The sequence below is a fragment of the Oryctolagus cuniculus genome, chromosome 1 (assembly GCF_051225735.1).
Source record: "Oryctolagus cuniculus isolate XC-2025 breed Fujian yellow rabbit chromosome 1, ASM5122573v1, whole genome shotgun sequence".
Taxonomy (NCBI): Eukaryota; Metazoa; Chordata; class Mammalia; order Lagomorpha; family Leporidae; genus Oryctolagus; species Oryctolagus cuniculus.
Genome location: NC_142867.1, coordinates 181603264 through 181630806, shown reverse-complemented (window position 1 = coordinate 181630806; position 27543 = coordinate 181603264). Strand labels below are relative to the sequence as shown.

The following is a 27543-nucleotide window of genomic DNA, read 5'->3' as shown; positions in this document are numbered from 1 at the left end:
TTTTCTAACTAATATATTTAATATAAAAACAGATAATATGTTCCTGTTGATGATGCAAGGGTAGCAGCAGCTGCATTGTCAATTACTCAATGAAACTGAGCATACTCTTACATAAATTAGTAAAGTTAGTAGAAAATGCTTTGCTCAAACCAGGGTCTTGGGTAAAGGCAATTATCAATGCTTCCATGTCTTAAATTGGAAAAATAAAGCGCTGCCTACTTTCTACAAACTTCAGAAAATGGGTGAGGGAGAAGTCAAACAGATTTTGCTCATTATCTCCCTGGGTTAAGGAGTTTTTTTTTTTTTTTTCCCCAGCACCAAGCACAGCTAAAAGAATAAAAGCTTTTATATTTAATGCTTGTCTATATTATCACTCTGCTTCGCCTCCACTGATTTTTTTTTCCCATAACCATCAAACTCTCACTCAGAGAGGATGTTTTCTACTCACATGTTTAGCAAAGCCTCCTCATGAACTCCCAATCCATCAGAGAACATAATTAATTCCAGAAGTTGAGTAGTTTTCATCTATTCCCTAAAATCTGAGCAATGCTGCTGCATTTAAAATTCTATCATATTGTGAGTAGAATAAATATTAGCTGATAGACTAAAAAAAGTCAAACCTGAAAGTGACCTAAGATCATATTTCCAGGGCTGGATAATTGGGCTGGCAGGTGGATGGGATTTATTTGGACTGAATTAGAATGTTTACAGTTAGGCTACTACACACATTTTAGTCACCTGCTGGGCCTGTACGGATAAACACATTCATAACCTCTGTTCCTTCCCAAGAGTATAAAGTGCCTGGATTGAATTCAGATGCTTAAATCTGGAGTGGAGACATGAGTGATAACCCATTAAGCTCATTAGTCTATTGAAATGAATAAGATAGCCATTGAAAATAATTGATTTATGGTAGACTGGAAAAATTGTCCCAATTTTTCACCCCCTTGTACTTTTCCATGTAACATTTTTGCTCACCCTCTCTGACTCTGGGCGTGGCAGTTAGCTTAGTTTGGCCAATGGGATTTTGGTAAACATGACACAGAGGTTTGGAATGGGCACTGGGAATTGCTCTTTCTTGCATCTCTGCTGTCACCATGGAAACTTGCCTAGGCTAGCCTGCCAGAGGGTGAGGGACACACGGAGCAGACCTGTGTTGCCCCACTTGACAACTAGGCAGGAGATCAAGCCCATCCAAGGTCATCTCAAACATCTCACCAACCAGAATCCCTTATTTGATATTTCATGGAGGTGTAGTGGTTTTCACAGTCTTATTTTGCCATTGATATGACTGATACACCAAACAGAGGTTTTATTAAAGCTAAGAGTCTGAAGATAGTAAAAGAATAGTCTAGCAAGGACTAGGATATACGGCCCTGGTTGTTGCGGGGGGGGGGGGGGGATATAGTGCAAAGCTTTTACTATCAAACTGGGTTTATGTCTTAACTGGAACACAAACCTCAGAAAAAGCTTGTTTCTAAGTTATAAGAGTCCAGTAGATTTTAAATCCAGTCTAGCTCTATATTTGCGGCCACATTTAAGCAATGATTTTATTAGTGAAGTATGCATGAAAACATATTGTCATGTATTTCATTAATGTTACAATTTGTTTTCCTAAGTATATACATTTAACATTTCTTACTGTTTACAGTTATCTATTTTAATGAGAATTATTTTGTATAACTAAAAAGTTGATGCTAGTTCTCTCGATTAACTCTGACTACTAAAAGCTCCAGGGGTGGGGAACGTCTGGCCCAACCACCATGTAAGCCCTTGAAATCACTTGGTGTGGCCCTGCCAAGATAACAGCAGGTAGGAGACAAAAGTCAATACATCCGTAGCAGGATAATTTTTATGTTGATAATTTTGTATGGTCTGTGAGCAATGTTATAAGCATACAAAGGGCTCTTGGCATAGAACATTTTCTCCAAAAACACAACCTACAACCAAGGGATTGCTAATAGTGAAAGATCTTGACTACAAGAAAGCAAATAACTTCTCAGGTGCCTGACAACTTTAAAGATGGTGAAGATTATTACAATTCCTTTGAGGGATGAAATGCATTCAAACTATATAGGGAGAATAGAGATCATTCAAATTGAGTATTTGATTCTCTTTAGATACCAAAAGGAACTTGCTCCATATTTTTGATTCCATTTAATTAAAGAGGAAAAACTACAGGGGGTTAAAGTCTTTTTCACAAAAATTGTGTAGTTACATGGAGTGGCAGAAAGAGATAGCCAAGAAAAGACAGAAATACTTGGGAATCTCTGACTCCAAGTACAGTCTAGGTAGAGCATTCCTAATCTGAAAATCCAAAATATGAAAAGCACCAAATCAGCCGGTGCCATGGCTCACTTGACTAATCCTCCGTCTGCAGCGCCAGCACCCTGGGTTCTAGTGCCGGTCGGGGCTCCGGATTCTGTCCCATTTGCTCCTCTTTCAGTCTAGCTCTCTGCTGTGCCCCAGGAAGGCAGTGGAGGATGGCCTAAGTGCTTGGGCTCTGCACCCGCATGGGAGACCAGGAGGAAGCATCTGGCTCCCGGCTTTGGATCGGCACAGTGTGCCGGACGTAGCAGCCATTTGAGGGGTAAACCAACAGAAGGAAGACCTTTCTCTCTGTCTCTCTCACTGTCTAACTCTGTCAATAAATAAATAAATAAATAAATATTAAAAAAAGCACCAAATCCAGAACTTTTTATCAGGTTTCAGGACATTTTGTATTTTAGATTTTTGATTAGTATTGCTTAATTATTAGGTCAAAATTACAAAATCTGAAAAATTCTGAAATCTTAAACATTCCTGTCCCCAGACACTTCAGATAAGGGCTATTCAATCTTCAATCTCAAGATACAACAAAACAAAATAAACAATCCACAAAATACTAAATTTTGTTGCGAACCAATGGCATTTAGCATGGGACTCTTCCTGGATAAGCAGACCTGACCACTCTTGTTGTGGGGTGGTAGTGAGTTCTCTGTGATAACAGCTTTCAGACCTTATAAAGAATGATATATATAAACACCTGTGTATTATGTGTTTGTATGTGTATATACATTCCTTATTTTGAAAAAATACAGCATACTAATGATCCAAATTGTTCAGTGTTAGAGTATTTTGAGGTACATTAAATGCTTTCTGAAAAATGAGTGTTTACTTAAAAGCTAAGCTCTATTCTAAAAGTCGTCATGGCAACAACTCTGATCATTCAACTACATAACATATGTGGCTTTATCACAATGACATTTAGTCACTAATCTTTAATTGTCTTGGAGGTGCAGGCTTTCTAGAATCAGCCCACCTCCAGAGACAAAAACAGTCTTAGTTTTGCTCCCTTATTAAATATGTAGCTTGAAGATTTAACTCATTTGAGTACAAAGGTCATAAGCTAATGAGATCACTTCATGGGATGCTCTTCCCAGAAAGCCCACTATCCTCACAGAGTGAATGGCTGACTCATCCTATATGTTGTTTGTCTCAAGAGGGTAATAATCACTGCACATCAACCTGATATTACCTCATTACACAAACCCCACTAAAGAAAGTGTCAACATACATACTAGGGAAATACAAGTAGCACTTTCATGATTAAAAAAAAATACTTAATTCATTTTTATCTGTATTACCCCAGAATTTAATGAGGGTAGCAAGTTTTGACTTGCTAAAGAATGACTAGTATCTCTACAGTATAGAGCACGTTCACGTTTATGATGTATTGATTCACATTAAGTACCAGCTTTCAAAAATAAAGACATCCATTAATATTTCTTTAACTCATTACTAGATTTGGAAAATCTGTCTATTTGCAGGTATTTTTATATTCAAATTCCTAAAGAATGAGGGATTCACCCCTCTTGCTATCTAGCTTAGTATGACTTTCTTGAATAATTTTTTTAATATTTGAAAGACAAAGAGGGATATATCTTCTACATGTTTATAATCTTAGAATTTACATTCTATTTTCTAATACTGGTTCACTCCCCAAATGGCTACAACAGACCAGGCTGGCACAGGCTGAAGCCAGGGATCAGGAGCTTTATCTGGGTCTCCCATGAGGTTGCAATGGCCCAAGAATTTGGGCCATCCTCCACTGCTTTCCCAGGTGCATTATCAGGGAGCTGTATCAGAAGTAGAGCAGCTAAGACTCAAACTGGCACCCATATTGAATGCCAGCATGGTAGGCATCAGCTTAACCCATTACACCATAACTTTTTTTTTTCAAAAAGAGATGTATTTCTTCTATAATATTTTAATAGATTCCTAACTGAGCCTTCATTTTCTAGGTGGACAAATCTGTATGTCTAAACTTTGCATAACATAAGTATTTGATTATTTTCTGAATGACAAAAATTTGTGATTTTAATTTACCTCTCATTCAATAAAAGATTCTGCTATAATTTAACATTCACATTACTGAGACCATAGGAAATTTTCCACATATTTCCTACTAGTTTTGTGGGACAAATTTTGTGGCTCATTCCTACAGAATATTTAAGGATACTAATTTGAGAAAAGTAGATAACAGGAATATTACAAATGTGTACATTTTTGTTTTACTGATGTATAAAAGTTATACTATCACCATGTAGCATCATGTATTACAGATTTAGGAAGTCATATATATTCAAGATTAAACGAGCATGAGAATCATATGGAGAAAAGATCAATTCTCTCTTTCTTATCAGCTTAATGGTCCGGCTGCTAAGAAGCTGGCCATGAAAGAAAAGAAGTCAGCTTGCTGGTAGATGCAATCCAACAGACCCATCTTCAGTGCAAACCCAAAAGCCAGAATGGCCAAACTCATCTGGTTTCTTGCAGCATATGCTGCTTGGCCACGCTTGTCAGGGCACATCATTTCCAGAGGGACCTATTTCAGACTAGTTTTATGGAACAAAAGGTCTCTAGCTATCAACAGAACCAGTGAAAAATCACTTACTGAGTTCATGAGATCTCTCAGATCCTGTGTAGGGATTGGGGAAATAGAAAGGAATAAGACTCAGGCCTCTGTTTCAAGAAGTCCTCATTCTTATTAAAATAGGTTGACATTTTCCTGAACCTACATCTCACCACATTCTACTGTTCGTTTATAAAAAGTCTAGAAGAATCAGCAGATGCATATTTTTCTTCTGTTTCATATTTTATAATATACAGTGATTTTGATCAAACCTCCTACTTACTGCATATAACACTTTTCACTGTCAAATAAAATCTTTCATTAAAAAATATTACCATCACCCTTTATATTTTACTATTTTGAGACAAATCTAGTCACAGACCACACAGCTCTAAAAGTAGTTTTGAATTATTATGACTGTATGTAAAATCTTTCCACTCTAAGGCTTCAGCCCTTTCCTTTTAGTGTAGAAGCCATTGGCCACCCCTACTCTGCCTTCTGCATTCCTCTCACTATTCATGCCACAATTTTCACTGAACTTTCTGTTCTTTCAAAGCTCCTTATATTAAAAATTCTTCACTGAAGAGGTGTTTAGCCTAGCAGTTAAGACATTCACATCCCACATCAGAGTACCTGGGTTTGGTACTCGGCCCTGGCTCCTGCCTCCAGCTTCCCAGTAATGCAGACCCCTGGGTGGCAGCACGTGATGGCTCAGGAATCAGGCTCTGGCCACCCAATGGGAGACCTGGATTGAGTTCCCAGCTCCTTGCCTTAGACCCTGCTTTTGTTGGCAGTTGGGTAGTAGATCAGTAGGTGGGATCTATCTCTGCCTCACTGAGCCGCAAGTAAATACATAAAAGAAACAAAATCCATCATTCACTGAATTGAATGACCTTAGGGAAGTTGTGGTTACTTGAACATCTACAGAGCTAAACCAATCTATCATTCATTTGCCAAGTACTTGGTAGCAAAGGAAAACCAACATAAATTCAATATGCTATTAATGTCAATATTGTTGCTTTTATTATCACCATAATCATTAAGATGATGCAAAAATACATCATGGAGCTAATAATTCTATAACCACTCATCTTGCTAGTAGTAACATGAACATGGATAAAATTCACAATATTTCTTATCAAATAAGGGCAAATAATTATAAATTCTACATGGCTTATAACACAAGAGTATATAGATCTCTAGTTGAAGATAGAAATAAGAAAACAATTAAAAAATTTAATTCTTTGTACTTTCCTTCCATCTCTTAACTTCATCTGGATTTATGAGCAACAAGCTATTCTTTATAACCACAACACAATCAAAAAATTTTGCCTCAGTCATGATGCCTGGGTTTCTCCCAAAGCCCTCCCCGCGCCCCCACAATGGGTATGGGACTTACTTGCTGCTGAGGCAACGTCTCAGCGAGTAGGAGGCCCCTCCACCACAGGTGCGTGAGCACTCACTCCACGGGCCCCAGGCATCCCACAGGCTGTCCCGGTCCTCCTCAGAGCGTGCTGCCCTAGAGCTCTGAGAAAAACAAGAGGATGGTCAACATCACGCCCCTATTAAACCCTGAAATAGGCACCCTAAAATGTAGGCAGCATGAGGGTGTGTACATGCTGACTCTGCTCAGAAGGAAAAGGTGCACCCCATTCTCAGGTTCTTTCTAATTGAAAAAGGTGTGCCTGTTTTGAGAGAAGGAAAGTTGAGTTTAAGGACCTGGGGAATAGCGGAAGAGGTAAGAGGTTGCACTAATGGAGAAAATAGAAAACAAAGCCAAAAGTAGCAATCTGGGTTAAAGGAAGATGGATTGCATTAAAGCAACCATGTCACCCAGAGTTCATGCATCAACTTTTCATCTCTTAAAGACAAGACAGAAGCTGCTGTCCAGAGGATTCTGCCATGAGAAGCTTAACCCCAGCAGACCAGCACTGCTCCCCAAAAAGTGAACAACTGCATTTTTAAATGATTTTTTTTTCATTCCTAGTTTTCAGATTTGTTAATAGCTATATGAAACAACTTTAGTGATGTGGGGAGTGCTTCTTCCTGGCCAGGTTTGCTGAGTATTTGTAGGTTTCCTAGGAAAATCTGCATCTGCTGTGAGGATAACTTTTGTGCACTGGCCTCAAAGTTGCACTTCACATTCTTCATGGAGGTGAGAAAGATTTAGTTTGCTCTGTAGTTAACAGGAGAGGTTCCAGAGTTAGAAATTATCTGGGATTGGATTCCGATTCTGGCTCTTCCTATTTGTCCTTGAACCAAATGACTTCTAGCCCCCGCACCCTATGCCTCAAATTCTCTTTCTATAGAAAGGGGATAACATAACCACATCAGTACACACACACACACATAGATACACACTATAGGGGAATTAGCTAAATGGACTTGGCACAGTACAAGGGCCAAAGTAAAGCACTAATTTTCTATTTTTTACAGGAATGGGTTACTTTATAAATTGGTTGCCATGGGACTCCGCTGTTAAACTGAGTACTCCTTGGAACTTTTAAAATTTGAACAATTTATGATCATCATATAAATGGTTTTCTAACTGGTACCTGCTGTATTTAGGTTTCTAGACCATACAAAAGGGGAGCTGGGACAGCACAGTGGTTGCCTGCAGGAATTCTGGATCTCCTTGCTTTGAGATTAGAAGACTGCATCCAGAGCTTCCTCTCTGTATAAAGTTTGGTGTATAAATTACCTACTTATGCTTCAGTTTTCTTATCATAAAATGAAGTAATAAAGATACCTGTAACCCTGAATCATTGTGAGGATTAAGAGTATATAAAAATCACATTAATGTGGAGACAGCACACATATCTGAATGAATAAACAAAAAGTGGTGTATACATACAATAGAGTCTCATTCAACCTTAAAAGGAAGGAGATTCTGACACATGCTATGACACGAACAAACCTTGAGGACATTATTCTACGTGAAATAAGCCAGACGCAAAAGGACAAATTCTACAGGATTCCACTTATATGAGGTCCTTAAAGTAGTCAAATTCATAGACACAGAAATAGAATGGTGATTACCAGGGGCTAGGGCTAGGAGGAATGGGAGTTATCATTTAGTGAGTGTAAAATTTCAGTTCGTGGAAGTGAAAAACTTCTGGAGACGAATGGAGGTGGTGATTGTACTAATGCCACTATACCAAACTGGTTAAAATGATAAATTCTGTGTGACATACTTTTAACCCCAACAAAAATAAATACATACATAAAGACAGCATATAGAACCCAAATAACAAACACTATCTGAATGTGTGTTGTCATTCATGTTCTTACTTATTAATAATTAATACCATTACTTGTCAATATACTTTATAAAGATAAATGGGCTCTGAAGGTTTATAGCACCTGAGTGAACCTAGCAGAGGCACTGCACTGTTAATGTATCATTGTCTCGAAGTTCCTGATTGCCAGACAATACAGGGAAAGTGCTGCAGCTGCCCAGTATTTCCTGAGCTCCAAAGTCTGGATTTTAGGATTAATAAAACCAATCTCTAATCACTGCAATATGGGTACTGTGTTTTCAGGGCTTAATTAAATAGTGAGAAAGTAAATAACCTTAATCATTGGGCATACATACCAAAGTCTCTTTTCCATATGTCCATTAAATTCATTTTCGAGATTTTAAAAAGTTCATCACGCATCTCTGGACTCTCCTTTGTTTGCTCTATGTGTCTGGAAGATGGGACTGTTCAGAGAGGTGCAGCTTTTACCTGATGCAGTTACTATTTGTGTGACAGACACATTCGGATATTGCAATTTCCCACATTTTTTTTCAACTTCAATATGACTGAGATGAAAGCAATATCACAGATGCTAGGGTTTGTGAAATTGAAATGAGCAAGATGAATGATTACAAACATTGATGCAATCCAATTACTACCCTGTGAAAAAATTTACATGCAGCATTTCCATGTGAACTGTATTTCCTTGTGCGACTAGAATGTAGACTGCAAGTCCTTGGGGGTTTCCCCCAGCTGCTCTCTGGGGGAGATATTTAGGAAATCAAGTGTGGCTGTGATTTTGTTTTTCTAGAGAAACAAATTCTTTTAAAATCTGTGCTAAAGATGCCTCTTATGAAGTCTAAAGGAGCACTCAGGAGCACTCAAAAGGCCCTCAGCTGATGCGACATCTTACCACCTCCCAAATTACAAGTTTCGGCATCTCTAGACACACTAAGTGTCCACATTTCTTTGACAAAGATCTCACAGTTACACAGAAGTGAGGCATGGGCCTATTTCTCAAGAGGAGCAAACTCCAAGTTTTCTTTTAACAACTGGAATAAACATAATTCATTTCAACGGAATCCATGTTTAATGTTACAGAAAGTAAGTTTCCTTTTCTCTATGCCAGATTTTCACATCTATAGCCAGACATGACAATTTGCAATGCTGTTCAACTCATGAAAACTTTATAAGTCTTTGCTTATTGCTGTTTTCAGAATGGTCTTTGGTATAAACAACTTGTGTGTCTGGCCCTGATAGAACTCATGTTTATTTCTCACATTTGAATGTGCAGTCCTTTTGGTTTTACACTTTTTTTTAAAGTGTAAATTTTCTTTTTTTATTTTTTAATTTTTATTTAAGGAATATAAATTTCCAAAGTACAGCTTATGGATTACAATGGCTTGCCCCCCCCCATAACTTCCCTCCCACCCGCAACCCTCCCCTTTCCCTCTCCCTCCTCCCTTCCATTCACATCAAGATTCATTTTCAATTCTCTTTATATACAGAAGATCAGTTTAGCATATATTAAGTAAAGATTTCATCAGTTTGCACCCACATAGAAACATAAAGTGAAAAATACTGTTTGAGTACTAGTTATAGCATTAAAGTGTAAATTTTCAACTGCATCTAACAAGGCAAACTGAGGCAGAAGAAAAATAAGAAATGGATAGTGGGCTACCTATAAGCAATGCTGATTGATTTTTTATGTAGCCTAGCCAAGGTTTTTCTATTTGATTCCTATCACATAAGGACAACACCATAATTTCAAAGTCTCAGGAAGGTCCTGAATGCCATTAAACTCAGTGATCAAGAGATTATCCCTGACCCCACTGCTGGAGATTTCAGCCACAGTGTCAGGTGAGACGATGGTCTTTACCAATAAATGTCAATGCTACAGAGCTAAAGAATGATCATTAAATCTTTTTATAAGCCAATGTTTCACCAGTAAGAGATTTACTATAACAAGTCAAAAGTGCATCTGATAGTACACTGCCAAGAACAAGCCATGGTAAATCCCTTTCTTATTATAACATTTAGTTACTTTGCAGTCTTTGGATGGGTGAGAATGGATGACTGACACTGGCTTAGTGACACTCCAGTAAGCACTGAGAAAAGGCAGGCCTCTGTCTTGGTTCTACAGTTCTGTAAAAATTGCAATTGTCCCATCAGTTATTCAATTTAGAAAAACTCTATCCATTTCTAGATCTTTGGGGCCACATATTGACCTTTCAATGTAGTATTGATGAAGACTGCTAAATCAACTGCTTTCTTGGAAAACTCAGCAGTCACCTCCCCTACCCCATTGATCCATTGCTCCCAGCCAGTACAGAGGCTCTAGACCTCAGGAAATGCCAATTGCATGCAATATAGATTGTGGTCACAGATCATTATGTACCTCCTATGAATACTAGGAGAGCTTCCCTACCTCCCTCAACCTCAGAATGGTGTCATTTTCTTGCCATTACTGGCTTATCTAAACATGGTTTTCATCCGATAGTTCTGCGGTTGATTCCAGAGCCAATTGCAGCAACCAAGTCTCAGGTGGACAGCTCCAAGCCTGACAGCTACAAGTAGTTAAATGCTTTGAATAATAACATGAAGCAATATTTTCCCTGCATCTCACCGCCCAATAGACACTTAACCTTCGAATGACCTCCTATGTACTTCTTTATCCAGAAATCTCTTTCAGTGGAACCTGGAAGGGGTATCAGAGACTTACGAAAGATGTTGTAGGATGAAGCAGAAATTAGCAACAAAGGACTCTAGAGCTGTGTTTGCTCTGATACACTCATATACGGAGTACTTGGACAATATTTTTTCCAAATGTTGTAACAAGAGGTCAAGCTCTACAGAACTAAATGAAAACGAAAGTAGGTGCTGAGGAAATGGTTGATAGGTTTTGGTAAAGTTGAAGTCATATAAAAGCTGAAGTTATATTATACGCAAAGTGTTTTTCAGACATCAACTGATCCTCAGAAGTAGAAAAGGGGTTAAGGGACGAGGCAAAGAGTGGAGCTTACAATGACCAGCAAGAAGGTACCTAAGGCTCTGGTTTTCCTCTCCTTCCAGACAGCATTTAGTTTAAGCCATCTGGAGCTGTGCATGTGACCGTACAAGATGGATGTCACACACCTTTAAATTACATAGTGGGGCAACCCCGCCCCTGATGAGAGAACCATTTTTCCTGTGGTGTGCCTATGCAAAGTGGAGAAATCTAGGCACAGAAACATCCTGTCAATGTACCAAGCTTTGGAAATGAATCTGCAGATTCCATTTTTAGCTCTCCTACACACATCAGGTCTCTATAAATCTTATCTAATCCTTGGCTTCTTTAACAACTTGGAATCCTGGTTTTGCCGCCAACTGTACGTGGTAGGGGTTGTGATTCCCTGCTCCTGAGAGCTTACAGACATTAAGCAGTAACTGGGCTCTTGTAAAAGTCCATTAGCTTTTTGATGTACTTTCTTAAAGAGCACGGTGTGTGGATACTGAGGCATGTGCTTTCCCAGATGATATTTGCTGCTGGCTTTGCTTAGGAAATTCAGATCATCTGGTTCTTATCACAGCTGCACTGTTGGGGGATATGATGAACTGCCAGTGACACAGTGCATGGTCTTTCAGAGGCCACTGCAAGAAGCCTGTCCCTTGCTACTGAAGAGAAAAGTCAATTCTGCAACAGGGTGCAAACGTTACACAGACCAAAGAGACTTTGGGGGTACCTGTTCTTCCTTTCTTTTCCTGTCCAGTGCACTCATTCTAGCATACCCTTTCCTGTTGGGGCATCTAAAGCACCTAAGCTTGGAGGGTTAATGTTCAGGGGAAAAACCTAGAGCTACCTGTGTACCAAGAAGGATGCCAAGATTTCCAAAAATACACTGTCTTTAATCCTCACAGTGAGCCAGGTCAGGTAGGAAATGTTCCCACTATTTTACAAATAAGAAAGCTGAGGCTTAGAGAGGTTAAAAAACTTGCAGAATGTACAAGACTAGGAGCACATTCTAGAGAGTCCAATCTGCTCGACTAGTCATGGGCCAGTAAATCTGACTTAACCATGGTGCCAGGTCTCTCTGGGTCAGTTTCTTCATCTATACAATAACAACATTAATACTTTACTTAGGGAGGTTGTGAAGATTAAACAGAGAGTATAGGTGAATCATCTAGTGTAGTTTTTGGTATATTGATGCTAATAATTTTATATGCCCCCTCATGCCACATACATATACACTTATAAACTCACATAGCTAACACTCAATGGCACCGGGTTTTATTCCCATACCTAAACCATCTTTTTTGCTGTGTAGCTTCAAGTTTTGACCTTCTTTCCCTTTCAAATTTTAGCATTTTTCAGAGCATGAATTTATTATAAAACAACAAAAGCTAATGTTATTGCTTTCCTTTTAAAAATTATTTTGTCCTGAGTATTCTTTCTCAATCTGGAAATAACAACTTGGAGATGAAATTAAGACAGCATCACGACTTTTTAGGAAACAAAAACTTGACTCTGTTCAATGTCAAATGCTTCAGTAAGATGTTCATTTCAGAACCATGGTAACTTGATTTTTTTTTTTTTTTTTTTTTTTGTATCCGGTCCAAGGACAAAGCTGGATTCCAGCTCATCTAGGAAACTGCTGAGAAACCTCTGGGCATTTTGGAAAGCTTCAGCAGAACACAATTTCACAGCCAGCTGATATGAACCAAGATTTGGGAAATTTGCAAGTGGTCATTGAATGTTTTGAATCAGCTTATCTCAAGAAAAGGCACAGATACAATATCCTACCAGGGCCCGGCCTGTTTCTATTACCTTAAAAGTATAAACTTAGCAAATGGAAGCACTCTCAATACTTTGCATAACACTGATCAAACATCAATATAAATATTATTTTATTCTCAAAGATACTTCAAACTCTAAGTTAGGATGAACAAATAGATACACAGACACATACATACAAGGTTTGAAGGACTTGAGATTTTCTGCTACAAATAACCTCAGTCTGATTTTCCTTTTCCCCTATAAAAACTTGCTTTATAACAATAACAACAGCCAAACTGCTGATCCAAGGGGCTGTTCCCCTACAGTAGGAGGCTGGAGCCAGTAATTTCCTTTCTTTCACAAAGGAAAAGTGGCTAACTGTAGAAGCATCATGTAGAAGCTACAATCACTTCATTCTTTGCCAGGCTGTGCTGACCCTAGCACTGTACAGATACTTTGAAGGCTTTTTCTGGTCCTACTTCCAGTGTGGAACAGCCTTTTTACCTGGAGTTCTAAAAATGAAGCTACTTTTCCTGGCTGCTGTTGCTGCTGCTGTTGCTTTTTCCTGTACTTAGGAAGGAAAAACAAATCTCCCATGGAAAATAACATGTAGGCCCAACACCAAGAAAAACAGTGAAGAATCACCTCCCTGGTTTTCCACACCCCCACCAGTCCCCAAAATATTCAAAAAATATTTGAAACACCCTCTCAAAAAAATTCTTTCTCTGCTCTTTTTTCTTTTGCAAATTCCTGACTTTCCTGGTGAGCCAGTTAGAAGTTTCAGTTTCCATCTAATCTAACTCCAGTTCTGTCCAAAATGTGACTCGACTCAGCCATAGATACTTTCTGCAGCCCTGGCAAAGGATGCTGAGATGAATTTACAAAACATCTGTAGAAACAAGGAAACATCTGAGGCTCTGGAAAGCACATGTTGGGGTTTGGAATCGTGGAAAATGAATTCCTGATGGAGAAAAATCTCATTTTGTGATTCGTTGAGGAAATTGGAAAGTTAATAAATTAATATGGCTTGGGGTTTCATGGACAGAAAATCCAAGTTATAATAGTAGAGAAACTCAAAGAAAGAACTCGTTAACATCATGTTATTATCAAACAAGTCAGCTTTTGGTTTTAAAGAATGGTTTTACCACTGGTACCACGTAAGTCAAGAAACAAATTGGGTATAGTCTTCTCAATGTAGTGTCACAAACTCAGATGTTATTTAAGTTTTGTCCTTGCACTCATGGTCTGATACCTTGCCTCTCACGTATTCTTTGGAAAAAGTTGGATGAATGTGGGGAACTGAAATCTAAAACATTCTCCTTGACACAATATTAGCTTGCTTTATTTCACAACTTTTATTTCTACTCGTGATCATGTTAAATTCTCTTTTCTCAGAGTAGAATGATATGCTGTTAGTATTGCAATGTTCTGCTTAGCCTGTGATGATGTTCCATCCATAGATGATCAACTTGGAATGAACACATGTAGAATTAATTAAAACAACACTTTATAGCTCTTTAACATTATCATTCTGCCTAATAATCATCCTTCTAATTATACTGCAAACCCTTGAGGGCAGGAGTTACGCTTTTTGTTTTTCAATGACCTACAGTTATCACTGAAGTAATTACTATGAATGTCACTTGAAAGGAAATCCCAGAGAGTCTGACAAATATTTGATAGATGACAAAAAGTTCTGGAAGTTTGCTCTGTTTTAAACCCTCAACTAGTTGCTTACATTTGTCTTTCAAAAAGTTTTTAGAGCATAACATGAGGATGGACAGAGGGAGAGAGCCAGAGCCTGAGAAGTATCTAGTCACTGAAAATATCTGAGTAGTTTCAAGTTCAGGAACTTTGTTCTGTTCTCCCCCTCAAAAATTACCTCCACCCCCCTTTTCCACCCTGGGAGATGAATTCCATCAAAGACTCTGCACCTGTAACTCAGATGAGTTCATTGTTTTACAAAGCAATGGCTTTCTCAATTACCATATCTTTGTACCTTCAATAGATAATAGTTTCCCCTAGTTTTAACCTATAGGTGTAGCTATAGGTAGCAGCTTGAATACTTGGACCAGTTTTGCAAGTTTGGCAGCAAATCCTTTTGAGGATCTCCTATGTGCCTGGTAATACATCCCTAGCACAAATGTCAAGCAAACCAACCAAGTGTTCCAGCGGTCCAGAAGATGCTCTGTGGTGTGGCTGGGAATCTGTGAAAGTCACAGACAGCAACCAGCAAATTATCTGCTGCTTTGAAATGAAACCTCCCCTACAGATTTGCCTCAGAGCTCAGTGCCCTATGGAACTCTGTCTCCTGTCTCAAAGAGGGACCTGTTGCTTTTGCGTAAGTACGATGTTCTTTTTTTATTTGAAAGACAGAGACAGAAAGAGACTCATCCCCCATCTGGATTCACTCCCCAAATGCCTGCAACATCTGGAGCTAGGCCAAAGCCAGGAGGAGCTGGGAACTCCTCCATAGGGGTCTCCCCTGTGGGTGGCAGGGACCCAACTGCTGCCACTTGGGGTACACATTAGCAGTTCAAGTCTGGAGAGAGCCAGGACTCAACCTCAGGTACTTCAATATGGGATGCAGGAGCCCCAAGTAGCATCTTAATGGCTATGCCAAATGCTTGCTCCAAATAGGAAGTTTGAATCCTGCATGCTTAGGTTCCATTTCTGCTCTCTCCCCTCTGTGCAGCCTGTGCAGCAGCACCTATTGGAGGGCTTACAATTTAGAAGATAAACAATAAAATACTTGACTTCCCAACATCATCTATGTTCAATTACACACCAAGTCTCATCAATTTCATTTCTGAAATGCCTCTCTTCCACTCATACTCCATTCCAACATTACTCTCACTCCATTAATTCAGGTTCTCCTATTCATGGACTATTTTGTGATAGACTTCCCATCTGATTTTTTTTAACTTTAGCCTCTCCTCCTACCAGTCTGTCCTCCACACTCTGACCAGCTATCTTGCTGGAATACAGAACTAAGCTGCTCTGTCCTTGCTAAGAGACTTTCTGTGAGTCTATATAGCTGGTGGGATTTAGTAATGGATTCCAGGTGGGCAGTGGGTGCTTAGAAATTCTATGCAACATTTTGGGCATATGTGTGTTATTATCATACTTCTGGAAGGAGGATTCGTAGCTTTCATCGGGTTCTCCTAAAAAAAGGTTAAGAACTATTGGCCATAGAATAAAGTCCAAAATATCAGTGTAACATCTGAGACCCTTCCTAGCCTGACCCTAAATCAATGCTCTAGAATCATTGCTTCTGCCCTCCATGCTCCAGTAACTGGGCACCACTTGTAGGTCACACAGATGCTCAGAGAGCTGCAGCATCTGGTTCATGATCTTGCTGTGACTTGGATTCCCTGCTTCACCATCTTATTCACATCTTTTTGCTTTCTTTGATTGATTGCACTCCTGCTCCTGATGTCAGATGCAGCTCTCAGGCCATCTTCTAGTGAAATGTTCTCTCATCCGCAGGGAGAATGAATCACTGCCTCTCCTGTGGCTTCTGAGTGCATTGCCGGGACTTGACACGCATGGCTGTTTTTGCACCGTCGGCCACTGTATTTCAGTGACTTGTTTATACATCCAGCCCCAGAAATGGACTGTGTGCTTCTTAAAGACCGTGACAAAGATGAATGTACCCTCATATCACTGGATATGGAAGTGATCTCAGTGACTGTTCATTGAACGAATAATTAACATAACGCAGGCTAAGCCAAGTTATAGTTGAGCATTTGATTCACAACGGCTGACAGCTTTTGGTCTTGTCCACATACGTTCAGATTCCATAAAGACAGTGAGAGGAAAAATATATGCAGGAACTTCAGATAAGTAAGGGAATGCAAGAGGACAAAAATAACTGTGATCCATAGGGGGAAAAATCACATTTTTGCTTATTCATATGTCTTTTAATGGCAACTCTAAATTTACCCAAAATGTTCAAAAATGAAAGATGATTAACCTGTCACATTTTGCCTTAATCTCGCATAATCCAAGTCCTAGATGTTTGCCTGCCAAAGTGCCCTCCTCACTGAGTAAATATAGGTCAGTGCCCCTGCAAATTTCAGAAAGCAGGGCTCTTTGGAGATGAGTGCACTAGGATTTAGAAGGGTGACTGGGAATGGGAATGAAGTTCAAGGATGGGCGAGGGAGTTCTGCTTGATTAAAGGCCAAGGCCTCTATCAACAGAAAAGCAAAAATACTTATAAAGTCACATTTTAGCAGGTGCAAAAATTGGTACTGTATAGATAACATAGATCATAGAAAAATTAAATTTGAGCAGAATCAGGAAAAATGAGCTAAAAAGACACTTTGATAGAAGTTTTAAAATTGGAGTTCTGCACTTTGGAGAATACATTCCTGTTACATACCATGTGAAAATACAACTATAAATTCAAACACCGAAGTTCTACAGTGAAACTGAGAGGTAAAATATTAATACTAAACCCTAGATAGGGACTACTTGATAATCAGTTCTACACCCCTCATGTTTGATGCAGACCTAGACTCAGAGTTCAATGTGCATTGGAAGCTACTATGCCACTGATTTGTGCATGCATCCGTGTGTGAGCACTTTTAATTTTAGAATGTCTCAGATGGGGCCAGCATTGTGGTGCAGCAATTTAAGCTGCCGCTTGCAATGCCAGCATCCCATATTGGAGTGACAACTCAAGTCCTGGCTGCTCTGCTTCTGACCCAGCTTCCTGTTAATGTGCCTGGGAGGGCAGCAGATCATGGCTTGACTACCTGGATCCCTGCAATCTGCATGGGAGACCCTGTTGGATTTCCTGGCTCCTGGCTTCATCTTGGCCCAGTCCTGACAGTTGCAGCCATTTGGAGAATGAACTGGTGGATGGAAGGTGTCTCTCTGTGTCTCCCTCTAATGCTCTGCCTTACAAATAAGTCTTTAAAAAATAAAAATATCTCAGAGAGTATACATGGATAATATTGATGTCAAGAATTTCTAAATATGAATATAGTCTAAGCAACAGGATTTAGCCATGCTTTTGCTATACCTTGACTTTGCTATTGCAGTATTTTAGACAACTTAGTTATCTGGTCTTGGTTTAGTTACTTGTACAAGGTGGAATTTTGGACAGATCATTTCTAAAATACCACTAGCCATAACCATGTCTAGGATTCTATGTGGTGGACATTTGGTCTAGTGGTTAAGAATAAGTTAAGATGTCTATGTTCCCTTCCTGAGCTCTGACTCCTAACTCTAGTTTACTGCTAAAGCAGATCTTGGAGAGAAGTAGACAATAGTTCAAATAGTTGAGATCTTTCCATTCACACAGCACACATGGATTGTATTCCTGGGCTCAACTTTGGTCATTGCAAACATTTGGAGAGTGAACCAGCCACTCCAGGCATTAGGGAGCTCTCTCTGCTTTTAGAATAAACACATTTTTGAAAACGGTCTGGGATTTTACATTAGCCTATTTCATTTCAGCACTTTTTGATAAAAGTTTTATTTATTTGAAAGGCAGATTTACAGAGAGGCGGAGAAACAGAGATCTTTTATCTGCTGGTCACTCCCTAAATGACTGCAATAACCAGGGCTGGGCCAGGCTGAAGCCAGGAGCATGGAAATCCATTTGGGTCACTTATGTTGGTAGCAGTGGCCCAAAAACTCAGGCCATCTTCTACTGCTTTCCCATGTGCATTAACAGGGAGCTGGATCAGAAGTGGGGCAACCAGGACTTGAAACAATCCCTATTTGGGATGCCAATATCATAGTTGGAGGCTTAATCTGTCATGCCACAATACCAGCTCCTCAGTTGGCATTTTCAACTTTCAAATCAATTTTTAAATCAATAAAATGGAATATGAGCATTTGCTCAGTTTAAACAAAGATGCTACAAAGCATTTCTTTCAAAAAAAGTGCTTATATGAGTATGAGTAGTATTATTAATCAATGAAGCCCAACTAGAAGTGATTATATTTTTCAGTCCTAATTATTGTTTTATAAGAAGTAACTAATTCTTAAAACAGAATCTCCCTTTGGGATTCCCTTTATTTATTTATTATCTATATTCAGAATCTATGGCAAATGCTAGCACGACTTCTGAACAATAAAATAAATGCTAAATTATACTCTGCACTTTTACTGTGTACTATTTAATTATTTGAAAATCCTAAATACTTGCAATTAAAAGTCTTTCAAATAATGAGATAAAGAAAACTTTATCTGATGGCTTTCAATTTCTCTATTGATATAATTCCAATCCAATTATAACAAAATAATATTTTCCTATGATGACATTTCTACTATAAGTGCTATATCAATAATTTTCAAGGCATTCTTTTTTATAATAGCAGAGTAAAAAATTTGTCATTGTGGTTTTCAGCTATATAATTATTGTGACCTTGAAATATACATATTTGTGTATATTTGTATACTTACATATGTGTATATCTACAGATATGTTTTCCCCATATTCAATCAATTACAACTGAGAGTCCATTACTATTGGCTGAGTTTCAGCTTTGTTGCAATCAGGCCACAAATTCTCTAATTATATTGATATTTATTTCACAAACCCAACAGTCTGCAAGTTTATATTTAATCATATGCAGGGTAGGTTGTTGTATAGATTTCTTATCTTACATTACTGCAAGAAAGATTTTAGCTTTGTAAAGAACATTTCTTTCTTGGTCCATTGTCATTTACCATCATTGACTGTAAAGGGAACTCATCTATTTGGGTTGAGATGAGAACAATGATGGTGATTCGAGACAAATACACCAGTCGTCTTTTTCTATCTTCCAATCAAGTTTAACTGAAGTATTTGTTTTGAGCTGGCTAAATTTCATGTACTGTCAGCTTTTAAAAATCACCGTTGAAAATTCCTTCGGTATTGTATATACAGGATGTAATGCAATCTTCTATTTATTTGTAAATTAAATGGCAATGTCAAGGAGCCATTAGTAAAAACATTAAATGTTTATTAGCATGTGAAACATAATGCAAGTTTTGTGACTCTTGTGAGCCCTCTCCAATGCTCAATTCTTGCAAAGTAGAGGCATACTTTGAGATTTATAAAGCTGAATTTTTGCTTTCATCGTGTAAGTCCTTTGAGTCTGTCATCTTTTAGTTTTAAGAAGTCTGCTTTTTCCTTCAGTATAATATCGCTTAAAGAAGGAATAATATTTATATGCATTGCATTAACCATGCTTAGCAATGTGAAATTTTAACAGGTTAAGTCTAAAGAAGTATTATTATCACCACAATGCCTCTAGACTATATGAAAATGTATCTTGGCCACAATCTCAAGACTGCTGAGGCACACCCCAGGCCTCTTTTTTAAAGCCTGTTGTGTAATAAGCAGAGAAAGTAAAGGTGCTAAATCATGGTTTACTGCCCCCTTTGCCTCCCAGCCTCTCTGTCTCTGGTGCTGGGCCTCAGAAATCAATTTCACACATGGCTGCTATCAGCATTCTTTGAGCTATTAAGGGAGACGAAAGCACCTTCTCCCCTTTTTATTAAAACCAAGCTCACTTTTATCTCCTAGCTCCTGCTTTGTGCTTTCTTTGCCTTTACTTTCCAGTTTGTCAGTGGTGAGAGTTAAACTGTCTCCCGCTTCCCTTCCTTTCACTTCTAAACTTCTTGAAAGGCTAATCCACATCTCCTGCACCCACTTCCTCAATACCCCCAAATTCCTTAACGCTTTGCAATCTGGTTTCTGCTCACTGCCTGACTGAAGTGGCTCCTCTGAAATTCACCCAGATCCTGCAGTTCACCACATCCGATGACCTTCCCTCTGGTCTTCCTGTGCAATCTGCTCCCTGGGATTTCCTGGCAGCCAGCACTTGCCTATTCTTTCCCTGCCATTTGTTACTCACACTGATGAGTAAGGGCTGTAGGCTCCCAGGTTCTTTCCTTGGGCTCCTGCTCTTCTCGTTTGGCTCCTGTTTATCTTGCCCATTTTCTCCCCCTTTCACTGTTTTCTCTTTGGAGTTGATCTAAAAATCTATAACTCTTGCCACCTTCAAGCTCCTGCTGCTACTAACCCAAATGGTTACTCAATATTTCCGGAACCAAACAATATTTGAGACTTCAGTATTTTAGCAGGCCTTCCCCCTAACACCGTGATAAAAACATGGAGACACTGCTTTAAATCATAACTCATTTCGTCTCTTTCCAACCTTCCATCCTTCCCTTCACCCCATCTTGTCCCCACTCACACACGCCCGTACAGTTATACTTCTGCACTGTATTTCTTCCTGTTTCCTCTTTTCCATTCCATGTACTACTAACCTGATTTGCACTGTTCTTACCGTTGTCATCTACATGATACACAACTCGTATCACAGCCTGCTTCCAGTTCTGCCCAGGTCAATTCCTCTGTAACACGGCTCCCAGTACACCACTACTCATGAAGCCAAGCAGCTGAAGATACTGTTGGAATGATGGTTGGGGAGAGGGCCTTGAATTCCAGTTCAGGGATTGGTCCTTGAGCAGACTGACAGCTGGGGCCAATGAGGCTTTTGAGTAGCCATGGTTTGATCCTGCTTTTACAGTTTTCAAAGTACACATATCCATTTAATCTTTTTTGTGTGTGTGAACTTCTAGTATATATTATCTTGATATATGAAAATTCTATAGTCTTAAATCAATGTTTATAACATCTTTTTTTATTTTTATTTTTATAACACTCTTATAAGGAATTGACAGCTTACGGCAATTTTAGGCAAAAGGGGGGGAATGGGCAGTTTCTATACAAAGGTAAGTGAGGAATGCAGTTTACAAACATTTCTCCAACAGTAAAGAGGAATTCAGAATCTCTTTAGACTTAATTAAATATGTGAGGTATGGATGGGTAGCTCAGTCATTCAGACAGGAATTAAACTTAGCAGGCTGAGGAGAGCAACGAGAAATAAGCCTAAATACTGAATTTGACACAATAGCCATACAGACAGAGGAAAATGAAGAAAACAAGAGGCTAGATGACTAGTTTATGCAGAAGATTGGATACCTGCAGAATATCTGTTTTTAGTTTGTCCCTTGAAATTGGGTTCAGCAATGTTCAATTTTTTTTAAAGATTTATTTATTTACTTGAAAGTCAGAGTTACACCGAGAGAGAAGGAGAGGCAGGGAGAGAGAGAGAGAGAGCGAGCAAGAGAGGTCTTCCATCCGCTGGTTCACTCCCCAGATGGTCGAAATGGCCAGAGCTGTGCCGATCCGAAGCCAGGAGCCAGGAGCTTCTTCCTGGTCTCCCACGTGGGTGCAGGGGCCCGAACACTTGGGCCATCCTCTACTGCCTTCCCAGGCCAAAGCAGAGGGCCAGATAGGAAGAGGAGCAGCAAGGTCTCAAACCAGCGCCCATATGGGATGCAGGCGGGGGCCTTACCCACTACGCCACAGCGCTGGCCCCAGAAATGTTCAATTTCTATCTTATACAAAGTTATAGACTATGTTCATGGTTCCTATTTTCAGATAAAACATTTTCATATTAAACATGATGATAGATTATGCTTCAGATTACTCCAGATCCGTTAGCTGGAAGAGTTGTGGATCTTTTTTTTTTTTTTTTTTTTTTTTTTTTTGGTGCATGCTATATAACATAATGGGATAATCAGCTTTATATTATGGCTCATAATTCTCTCTCACTTTCTCTCTCTGTCCTTCATATGTACACATATATTCATATTTGAATGGACTTCAAAGTTTTTATACTTATCTTTTAATTTAATTTAGCTACCCTCACATTTACAATTTACCAAGTGCGTTCACATCAACTACATGAGCTATTAGAACTGGTATGTTATCCCTATTTTAAGGAAAAGGGGATCTTAAGTTGTTGCTTTTTGGAGGGAGGGTTAGAAACATCTTCAAAGATATCATTGTGCAGAGATTTTTAGAAACCTTTACATGTTTAGTTAGATCAATGGTTATCAACCCTGGCTGCATGCAAATTACCTGGAAACTTAAGGGACATTTCCAATGTCCGGGCTCCTCCCCAGACCAATTATAAAACCTCCTGCGATAGTGCAGGTGGAAGCTTCCCGGACATTTGAATTCAGCTGTCAAGGTTGAGAATTTATAAGTGAACTCACAGGATGACTTTCTTGAGTCAACTTTATCTTTGCTCTGTATTAGAATCCTTGGCTTTACAAGTTTCAGATCCCCCAGATTAAAAAGAAAGCTCACTTTCTGCTTTCTTTCCCTTTCTTTGAGACTGCATGGAAGATAGAAGTTAATAGGCAAGACTGTCAGCTGCCTAGATTCCGGGAAAAAATAGATGGTTTCTGGGAAGGAAGTCGAGATATTTTACCTAAGAGGGAGGGAAAAATAGTAACTACTCATGCTGATGAAACACTTGCTGTGGGTGTGTGAGGTCTTCTGCTCACTACATCTTGTGAATCGTTTTGTTAAAATCCACAAAGATCCCTTGAGGTGCATGGGATTGTGATACCTGTTCAGCAGTAAAAGGAAGCTGGGGTGCAGAAAATAATAGAAAATTTCAACTGGTGGAGCCAGGATTTGAACCTAGGCAATCTGGCTCAAGAATCATTGTTTTGAATCACTGTACCAGTGGTTCTCCGACTTTGGCGTACGTCAGAATTACCTGGATTACTTGGATTGCCAGTAGAATACACAGGCCCAGGATTACTGAAGTAGGAGGGGCCTGGCACTTGTCATTTTAATAATGCTCGATTGTTTTTGATATCGACCAAGTAGCAGGGGCCTCTGAGCTACCTTATACATATCTGCAAAAAAGGCAGCTGAGGCACACAGAGTTTAAGAAGAAATGAAGCACTAGGCCTGGGCCTTTGACCTTGGCAGAGGATAGGAAAGAGCTAAGGTAAGCTTAAGGTACATCCTCTCCACTGCCTCAGAGCAGCGGATACTGGTAGGCAAAGGCAGGAAACCCCTGCACCAGAAGATGGTGAATGGGAGGGTTGGGAGGAGTTCCAAAACCATATTTCTGCATATGAGTCTGACACGTAGCTGTTCTCCATCAGTTGGATATTGGAAAGACCCTGATTCAATGTTCCCTTAAATTTAAGATGCCAAGTCACACTATTATTATATGTGTCTTGAAGAATGTTTAAAAAACGTCGCCCACTAAACTATAACCTGATATCAATTATAAGATGTATCCAATTTACTAACATCAGAAAAGAAATGTGTATCTTAGGATTGATGAAATACGGTACAAGCTGTGAACTCTAATGAACTTGGTTCTGAAACTGTAGAAATCACTCAGCACGTTGAGGAGGCGCCTGCCAAAAGAGGCCAAAAACATAGTTCAAACAACATGGAAAATAATCTGTACTGTATACTTTCATGCGATTTGTTTGCTATAAAAACTGAATACATGAACAGTAAAAGCAGAGAGATTCATGCCACCATATAGAATTTCGAACTCAATTTTCTTATCTGTAAAATGGGTTGTAGAAAAGGCTTATCTGAGGTTATATCTAAATAAATAGCATGGTATTTGGCACTAGGAAGAGACTGAAAGGCACACTGGTTTTCCCTTTGCCAAATCTGAAGAGATGTTTATGGTATGTGCAGTCAATTTTGAGAAGAAGGAAGGAAAGTAGAAGTGGTAGATGTCCAATATTAGAATGAAAGTCAGCAGGACCTATGATTTAAAGCATAAATACCTGTTTGATGCTGTTCCAAGGCAAATCTACTTTAGGAGGTGAGGCCAAGCTATCATCAATTTTGTACTAACTCTGCATAAAGAGCTATGTGTACATTGGAGACTGTTTATAATTAGAAGAAGAGGTGATTTAGACATAAGATTCCAAAGCCTGATTAAAAATCTAACTCATTTGTAATCTGACTCATAAAGAAAAATATAAAGAATTTATATAACAATGAACTCCTTTAATGAAACTTGTACGTCTCTTTTTCAGGTAGATTTGGGTTTTAATGCAAAGAGATGTTTTTAGAAATGTCAGATATATCAGTTTATACAAAAATGGTTTACTTATGTTCTGAACACCACAATTAATATTTAATCAGGGCAGATGACTAAGATTTAGACCCTGAACGCTACATCTTTAAACAGAGTTTCAGCTGCTTACAAGGCGAACACCACATGTGGAGCCCAGAGTAGACAATGTGGAGAGCCACAAAAATTAGGGCAAAGGTATCTGCTGGCATCCCGTGGAAAGATGCTTAATTGTGACATGAATCTGAGAGGAGAAATAAATGACCACACACAGGAAAATACCACAGCCTTGAACCATAATAATCATGCCAAGGTAAAAGAAAAATGACTCTCTGTTATGGACTTTGTATAACATAAGGGTCACAAAGATTCCAAAAAACACAGCACAGCCCCTTTGAAATAACCTCTCTGTATTATGAAAGGTTCACTGGGGGCAAATAAAGGGTTAAGTCATAACGGTGTAGTGATCTCTTCAACAAGGTTAGGTCTAAATTCACACTTTCCTGATTGACAGAAAGTTCTTAGAGTTTTAGGATATGGATACATTTATGGCTCCCCAAAGCCTTCCATAATTTGGAAAAAATAATCCCTGACTGTATGTAGGTCACAATTTTTAACAGGGAGGCCTTGAATAAAAATGATTCACTCTTTGACACCTTCATTGAGCAAATATTTATTGAGCACCTACTCAGTTCCAGGCTCTGGCTCTACCCTAAGCAATGGGACCTTCAGAGCCCCATTACATGGCCATAGAGGACTCAGAGGTAAGAGGAAGGAAGAGAGGTTTTTCCTACCAATAACCAAGCAGCCTGAGAGCTGGCCTCTTTCTTGTCTATTTCATTTCTGTTGCTGGTGCTTCTGCTACTGCCTTCAAAGCTTCTCACCAGGAGAAGCAAAATAATTTTGTAACATTTGGCCTCCTTTCTCCAGGCCTCTCCACTCTATGTGCCTACCACAGCTGGCTTCATAAAGCAAAAACTTAGGTCAAAGCTCTAGGTCAGGACATGGCCTGCAAGGCCCTGCATGAGCTGGCTGTGCTCCAGGGATCAGGTTTTACTCAATGCTTCTTGCACTCTCCCTCCCTTTCCTTCCTCTGGGCCTTTGTCCATGCTTGGTCCCTCCACTTACTATGTGCCCTCTCCCCTCACATATATGCCTGGGGCACTTGCATTGAGTTACTCTATGCTAGGATGGAGCCAGGACCACTGGAGACAAATCGATGCCAGCATCTGTCCAGTTTTTTGTTCCTTTCTTTGTGCTGTGGCAGCCCCTCATATCCCCCATTCAACTTCAGACTTATTTTTTAAAACTTGGTTTACACTCTGTGAGCTTCCTAGAGCTTGTTCGTCTTTGTGTCCTGGAAAGTGACAGGCCAGACCATGACCAAGTTTTTTATTGACCCATAGAGTAAAAAGAAAAACAAGGACACTGGTTAGTTTTCCATAGTGTTGGTCGTACTTAGCTTTTTGCTTCTAAGGTTATGAAGCTGGAGCTTTGGATTTTCAAATGACTTAATATCTTGAGGTGGTGAAACAAAATAGTGCAGTTGGGACAAGAATGAGCTTTGTCTGGTTTTCAATCTATACCCTGCCTCTAATAGCTGAGTGTCCTTAGGCATGCTACAAAGCTTTTCTGTGCCTCAGGTTCCTCATCGATAAGGAAAAATAATAATAACTATACAGGATTGCTATGAGAATTAGACACCATATATAAAGTAGTTCTTTCATTGAAGCAAGAAGTCTTTTTAGTATTAACTATTGTTAATTCATTTATGAAGTGGCAGCAACAAAAGTTCATTTTATTGGGATGAACCGCTATAATCCAAAAGTTGTGCCTATGAAATTTATATTTATTTAATAAAAACTTTCTATAAATAAAAGTTCATTTTATTGATATCCTTAGTTACGAAAATAAAACATAGACAAATTTGTATCTGTTTCCTATACCTCCTGTCTACCTAGGAATCAATACTTATTTGTTTTTGATATTTAATGGTCTATGAAAACCAAAATCTGGGAGTCACTGCTTTAAATTATCTAGAATTCGGCCGGCGCCGCGGCTCACTAGGCTAATCCTCCGCCTAGCGGCGCCAGCACACCGGGTTCTAGTCCCGGTCGGGGCGCCGGATTCTGTCCCGGTTGTCCCTCTTCCAAGCCAGCCCTCTGCTGTGGCCAGGGAGTGCAGTGGAGGATGGCCCAGGTGCTTGGGCCCTGCACCCCATGGGAGACCAGGAAAAGCACCTGGCTCCTGGCTCCTGCCATCGGATCAGCGCGGTGCGCCGGCCGCAGCGCGCCGGCCGCGGCGGCCATTGGAGGGTGAACCAACGGCAAAGGAAGACCTTTCTCTCTGTCTCTCTCTCTCACTGTCCACTCTGCCTGTCAAAAAAAAAAAAAAAAAATTATCTAGAATTCTAACGTGGGCATAAACCACTGGATGCCTTTTATCTTTGTTTTTTGTAAACATTTATTTATGTGAAAAGCAGTATTACACAGAAAGAGAGAGGGGAAGACAGAGAGAGAGGTCTTCCATCTGCTGGTTCATTCCCCAAATAGTTGCAAAAGCCAGTGCTGAGCCAGGCCAAAGCAAGCAGCCAGGAGCTTCTTCCATGCCTCCCACTTGGGTAGCAGGGGCCCAAGCACTTGGGCCACTTTTTGCTACTTTCCCAGGTTCATTAGCAGGGAGCTAGATTGGAAGTAGAGCTGTAAGGACTTGGACTGGAGCCCATATGGGCA

At 39.5% G+C, this 27543-nt stretch overlaps 1 protein-coding gene across 5 annotated transcripts in view; it reads right to left on the bottom strand.

Annotated features, from left to right (window-relative positions):
* The window catches only part of ADAMTSL1 (ADAMTS like 1), a 1088032-nt gene that overhangs the window by 412442 nt on the left and 648047 nt on the right, over positions 1–27543 (bottom strand). For all 5 annotated transcript variants that reach the window (XM_008254434.5, XM_008254437.5, XM_089317536.1 and 2 more), the window contains one exon: positions 6294–6421. In XM_008254434.5, the coding sequence (XP_008252656.4) occupies positions 6294–6421 (128 nt within the window). The remainder of the gene's footprint in view (positions 1–6293; positions 6422–27543) is intronic.